Below are 6487 nucleotides of genomic sequence, written 5' to 3'. Positions count from 1 at the left end.
GATACGAAAGGCAATCCTGGAGATACTGGACGACTCTTAGCAACCAATTTGCGTATTATTTGGTATTCCCTATCGCATAAAAAATATAATTTGTGTAAGAGGAAAATAGAGTACTTAGCAAAAGTAGATATTTCTCAAATATAATCCTTAAACACTTTTAATTGATTTTTCTCATATTTAAGCTATCGGCTATGCTCGCTTTGTCAACACCAACACACGCTCAGTGGTCCCCAAAGTGGGTGGCCCTACCCAAGCGCTCTACATACTGGCAACCGGCAGTAATACGCGTTTTGAATTTCTCTTCACTGATGTCTCTGGCGATACGGCACGCAAAAATAAGCCAATTTTTCAAAGCGTTTTCGAAATATATCAGTATGTACATACATATTACATTCATATTTAATTCAATTTAAAATGGTACGCTTTCTTTATTTGGTGCATTTTCGCTTCAGATTATATCAACGCACCTACCTGTACAGAGACCTGAAATTACGTGGCGCCATTGTACTATCGGGACAACTGATAATTATGCCAGACGAATTGGTCTATAATAATGTTAACGGTGTTTGGAATTTGTCTAGCGATCAAGGCAATTTGGGTTCATTTGTGGTGACCAATATACGTTTGGTGTGGTTTGCCGATGCCAATGATACTTTCAATATTAGTTTACCCTATCTACAAATTGCGAACGTAAGTATCCATTAGTATTAATAGGTGCAATCCCGTATTCCTCGGACTCGGACTAGTCAAAAAATAAAAATTCGCTCAGAGCGAAAGAGTAACATTGAAAAGTACGGGATCGCTTTCTAGTAAAAAATGGTAACTGCTGTCAACTTCAACATAACCTCCAAATTTTGGTTGTAAATTTTTGCTTATTTTGAATGTAAACACACTCAGCTCACACATGTAAATAACCAAAAATACTTTCCAATTCATTAGAATCCACTTAAACAAGTAATTAAATACTTTTCAACATGAATTAGCAGAGTGCACTTTTCTTTTGTTTACAATTTGGTTGCCAAACACACTACAGCTGATCGTTTGACACATTTACCAGCAAAAAATTCTCGGACTAAAACTGGTAACTTCTGTCAGAGAGAGAATCATATTTACTCTCTTTTTTGTCCTCTCAATAGTCAGAGAACCGAGTACGGGATCGATTTCCAGTAAAATCTGACTGATTCTGACTATTTCTGACTAGTCCGGACTCGTACGGCATCGCAACTAATATGTATGTACGTAAATATGTATAATAGCAGTACCTTCCTTCTTTCTTTCTTTCTTCGCCTAACGGCTTCTTATGTCAAATGGCTACTGTTGATTGGTTGGGGCAACCAATAAAAAATCGTTAGTATTAAAAAATGGTTAAATAAGCAATTGGGTATTACTATTGAACGTCTCCTGAAGAGAACGTGAGTTGTCCGATCGAAAAGTATTGATTTTCAAGAATTCTATGTATACAATTTCTATGAAAAGTGGATTTTCCATATAAAATGTGTATATGGAAAAGTTTCAGCACTTTGAGCGACCTCTAAAAATTTTTTGATTTCAAAATAAAAAAAAAATCGGTATACTTTTTACGATATAGAACAATCCTAGGGTGTGAGAACATTAAAATTCGGACTTTACACTTTTTGGACCGCCCTAATGTACATATGTATGTCGATGGCCCGCTGTGGTGTAGTGGTAAGCAGTGCGCGCTTCCACTCCGCAACGCCTGGGTTCAAGCCCTGGTCAAAAAATATAGGAAAAGGTTTTTTCTTAACAGCGGTCGTCCCTCGGCAGGAATGGCAAACCTCCGAGTGTATTTCTGCCATGAAAAACAGCTTCTCATAAAAATACAATCGCCGTTCGGAGTCGGCGTAAAACTGTAGGTCCCTCCGCTTTGTGTGACAACATCAAGGCGCACGCCACAAATTGGAGGAGAAGCTCGGCCAAACACTAACATATGTGTAAGCACCAATCTATTATTATTATTATTATTATGTCGTTGGCCCGAACTACTTTATCTCATCTGGTCGTTGGAATTTCTGAGAAATCGCCTATTGACGTTTTGCTTGGCCCACCGCAATTTTTCTTATAACTATTTATTCAAAATTCTTGGTAGCCTCTCTGATAAGTCGCTGGGTTCGCGTATGTCACGCGACTATCTATTTCTATATTAAAATTTCGTAAATTCGATAACCGTAAATTCATAACTTTTGTAATAGGGTAGTGAAGTTATAAGTTTTAGATCGATTTTTGATGTGTAAACATCTTAGCTCTCAGTGTGGCAAAAATTTGGGTTAACCCAGCATAAAATGTTTATCTGCTTTATGTGTAACCCATCAGAAAATCTGTAATTATTCTTGTGTGGAAATGAACATTTCTCTAATTCAGGGCTAGCGACGACTAGGTTAGGACCATGTCGGGACTAGTTCGAGATGATTTTTATACGCTTTCGGTACAGTTTCGGGACTAATTCCCAACTATTTGAGGACCATTTTAAGCCTAGATGTGGACCATTTCGAGACTGGTTAAGGACTATTTCGAGACTAGTTCAGGACAATTTTGGGTCTACATAGCTTAGGATTATTTTGTGTCCATTTTGGGGCTAGTTTGGGACCATTTTAGGAGTGATACTGAAGCACTTCGGGATCGGGTTAAGACTTTTTCGAGATTCTTTTGGCACAAGTTCCCGACTTTCTCGACCAAAACCTTGGGCCTGTTTAGGACTATTTCAGGAGCATTTCGGGACTAATTCGGAATAATTTTTAGACCGTTTCAGGACTATTTCGGGTAAGGGATCATGATAAAACCGTTTTAAGACTTGTTCGAAACCCTTTCGGGACCAGTTCACGACTTTTTCAGAACAACTTCAATACTAATTGGTTCCTAATTCTTCATTGAATAGAGAGCAGTAATTCTCGTGTATTCTTCACTATCCCCAACATGTTACATTTTCTAATCCAGCAGATTATTTTAAATTCTCAGTTTATAAGACAATCTGTCACTTTATGAAGTAAAACATTTAGAGTGCAACTTAGAACAGATGGCAAAAGAAGTTGGTTTAGTGACAAACTAGGACAAGACAAAGACTTGCCGTTGTAGTAGTTGTCCAGGCCTATGCAGATCATGTGGCCTAGCTCATTACGGGGCATTCTCTGACAGTTGTTTGCCGGAAATCGCAACGAACACTGAATATGATTGACATTTTGTGTAGTGAGCATGGGCTGTTTGCTAACCCAACCAAGACTAGCGTTGTGCTCTTCACTAGAACCAACCTTCGGATGGTTCAACTCCCTTTAAGGCAACCACAATTTAAGTCAAGTATCTAGGAGTAATTCTGGATTTCAAGCTTCCATGGAAGTCACATGTTGAGCATAAGACCTCAAAAGCGTTGTCGCAAAGAAAGTAGTTGGTGACTACATTTCCTCAACGCGATTCGCTTTTTCTTTCTAACTTGTTGCCTGATGACATCATCAAGAGCATCCCTCACATTCTATATATTTCCCTTCCCGATAGATGTTTTTATGTTTTCCAATTTAGCTCCTCACGTTATTCTCCTATTTACATATGTATGCACATACACATGTTTATCTTCTTCTATTTACAGATACGCATTCGTGAGTCGAAGTATGGGCCCGCGCTAGTTATACAAACAGCCGAAACTGGAGGTGGCTATGTGCTCGGCTTTCGCATAGACCCCGTTGAACGGCTGAATGAAATCTACAAGGAACTCATATCACTGCATGCCATTTATTCGGAGAATCCCAACTTTGGCGTGCGTTATGACTCAGCGGAAGCACAAAAACGATTAGCTAGCATGAAAGAGGCCGAAGAATTCAAGCCCGATGAGTTTCTGGAGATCGATGAACGTCAAGAGCGCGAGGTCAACACAAAACTTAATACCTATTTGGCAGAAGGTACTGCAATAACCGGCACTGAGGCACCAACACGGGAACCGGTCTATTGCAAAGAGTTGGGATTCGCAATGGAGCGTATACGTGACGGCTACAAGTTACAGGATTTATGGGATGTATTGCCGCGGGTAGAAGGAGAGTAAGAATACATAAGTAAATGGTTTGAGGATACACGTAGTATTTCTAAAAAAATAAAATATGTACTGAAAGCTTTGAAGCAGCATAACTTTTTTACCATTTTTTGCTCACCCGTATGCAGACGCTTATGCTTTTTCAAGAAGTATTTTGTGGTGAAGGTTTTCGCGCATTCATTACACTTCCACATTTTGGAGCTTTCCGCTGCAGTTTTACCCTGTGGCTCCGCAGTTGCGCCGCCACCAGCAATCGCCGTGGTCACCGCGTCTATGCCGGCCGCGGCTGCCGGGTTTGTATTAATGACTAACAGCACATTTGAATTTAGCGGCGCGCCCTCTACAGCATGCACAAATTCACCGTTACTATTCAAATTCAACAAACTGCCCATTGCATTAGCCGCTACCGATGGCGCGGGTAACAAAGTCAGTGCACCGAACGTAAATCCATTGGACACTTGCGGCGCGACCTGTGGCGAGTTTGCGGTCAATGTTATTTGTTGTTGTGGTTGCAATGACTGCTGTGCGGTTAGTACTGGTGGTTGCGGCAATATTTGCTCGTCGCTAATATCCGTTTTCAATGACGTGGACTGCGGCACATTGAGTGGACCAACTTTGCTGGCAGTTGTCCCAACCTTGGACTCCTTGTGTCGTATGCGATCGCATATGCTTAGTTTGGGACTGTTGCCTGAGTAGGGCAAGCACATTAGGTGTACGACTTTCAAATGCACGCGTAGAGAACCCTTCATTTTGAAGGTCTTCGAACAAAGATGACATTTGAAATCGGGTTCGGTGGAAGTGACGGCATTGGCTGAGTGATCGTTGCTGGTGTGGCTCACGTTCTGATGAACAAGACGAAAGTGCATGTTGCGCAGCTCCTCATCACGAAAGGTAAACTCACAAATATCACACGTGGAGAGGGTGGCCGCCGATCCCTTTTCAGATTTATCATTTGTGCCAACAACCGCTTGCTGACTAAACGCAGTACTGACATTTACATTTTCCACTCTTTGTGGTGCAACTTCGACAACTTGTCGCGATTTTTTAGTTTTCTTTTCCTTATTAGAACGCTTCATTCGTGCAGATGATGAGCTGGTTGCATCTTGCGTTTCTAATTTCATCTCTGACTTCACCGCTGCCTTTTTCGTCATTTCAGTTTCCACTGGTCTTCTGGTATCTGTCGCCGCTGCTGCCGCCTCTGTTGCTGCACTCATCATTACGCTTGTATGGCTAAATAGATGAATGGTCAACTTGTCCAAACCCAAAAAGAGTTCATGGCAAATGGGACAGGCCAGTGGCCCATTGGCCGCTTTAATTAAACTGATACGCAACGCGTCGATATTCGGAAAATTTGTCTGCGCACAAAGTGGACACTTCAATGCGGCCAGTGAACACATTTTCGGAAATTTCAAAAACGAGTAGGATGACCTCACTATTGGGCAAAAAAGAACACAAATTAGACAAGATTCAGTGCGAACTGACAGCTCGAAAGTAGCACACCAAACGTATTGTACGCGTGCCACATACTACTAATTTTTTCCCAAACTTGGTAACTATTTTATAAATTCCAATAAAATCATAAAACTATTTCGTAAATTCTGTAATTACATATTTAACACAAACGACAACGAAAACGACTCGCTCGAGAACACGTCTTTCGTACTCGCACAAGAATTTCTTTTTAAGCTAGCGACCCAACGAAATAGACGCATATTTCAGTTTTCTAAAAATAAATTAAATTTCTGTATTAAAAATGAATGAAAAACAAATTTTTTCTCTCTTTCGGCCTACAAAACGTTCATTTGGCCATTCGCTCGTCCGCCGATCCCACAGCCAGCAGCTGTTGCTGCGGTTGGTTTCGTTGCCGCCGATAGTCCTCATCCAATATTATTTGAACACAGGCACATGTACATACATAGAATGACTGCATTTTCCGAACTACGTACATACATATGTATGTACATTATTCGTTGGTTCCAAATACTAGACGTCTATATTGTTTCAGAAACGATTTTTGTTGTATTCAGTTTTGACCTCATTCTTGGTATTTAGCCATCATTTCTTTTCGCCTAAATTTTGTAAACAATTTACTTAATACTCTTTCGATTGTACGAAAATGCATGTAAAGGGAATTTTCGAAATGTTTTTTTAAAGAGCAATAGCCAATCTGTACTTGGCAGTGCGGTGGCTGAATTTGGTGACTGTGTTATGTTGACGGTGATGTTAGAATATTCTTTATACACAAACTGGCTAATACCCGGCGTGCTTCGCTACGCCTCGTGAGCAATTTTGCATCAACGTTAAGGAGAACCCGTATTGAAACTCAAGTGGGAAAACCTCTTCAGGAGAAGAATGTTGCCTTTATTAGTATCCATAATTCATCCGGCCATTGTTACCCTAAGTTTCGCCACGGATCTTTAATCTTTTAAATACATTTACAAACGTCCTTAAAGA

General features: G+C 40.5%; 2 protein-coding genes across 2 annotated transcripts; one reads left to right on the top strand and one right to left on the bottom strand.

The window, feature by feature from the left end:
- Positions 1-6: 6 nt before the first annotated feature.
- On the top strand, positions 7-4123 carry LOC118756011 (Bardet-Biedl syndrome 5 protein homolog; the record flags this gene model as incomplete). The annotated part of the gene is made up of 4 exons (XM_036490803.1): positions 7-94; positions 183-372; positions 453-690; positions 3596-4123. Coding segments are annotated over 4 exons (966 nt in total), but the record flags the coding sequence as incomplete, so codon positions are not given.
- On the bottom strand, positions 4086-5430 carry LOC118756012 (zinc finger protein 236-like). Its single transcript, XM_036490804.1, has 2 exons — positions 4152-5430; positions 4086-4105 (listed from the first exon to the last, which is right to left on the bottom strand). Exons 1-2 carry the CDS (start codon positions 5428-5430, stop codon positions 4086-4088), a joined length of 1299 nt encoding a protein of 432 aa, XP_036346697.1.
- Between the last annotated feature and the right edge of the window lie 1057 nt (positions 5431-6487).

This window comes from Rhagoletis pomonella, unplaced genomic scaffold (assembly GCF_013731165.1).
Source record: "Rhagoletis pomonella isolate Grant_MI unplaced genomic scaffold, Rhpom_1.0 Rhpom_scaffold_08352, whole genome shotgun sequence".
Classification (NCBI taxonomy): Eukaryota; Metazoa; Arthropoda; class Insecta; order Diptera; family Tephritidae; genus Rhagoletis; species Rhagoletis pomonella.
Note: the sequence above shows the minus strand (reverse complement) of the source record. Positions and strands in the feature narration are given on the sequence as shown.

What these genes read in the sequence shown, in the direction of transcription:
- LOC118756012 (XM_036490804.1), bottom strand. Translation starts at nt 5,430, where the DNA reads ATGTGTTCACTGGCCGCATTGAAGTGTCCACTTTGTGCGCAGACAAAT. An exon ending in GCATAAGCGTCTGCATACGG is followed by an intron (nt 4,106 to 4,151) that starts GTGAGCAAAAAA and finishes CAAAGCTTTCAG; the next exon opens with TACATATTTTATTTTTTTAG.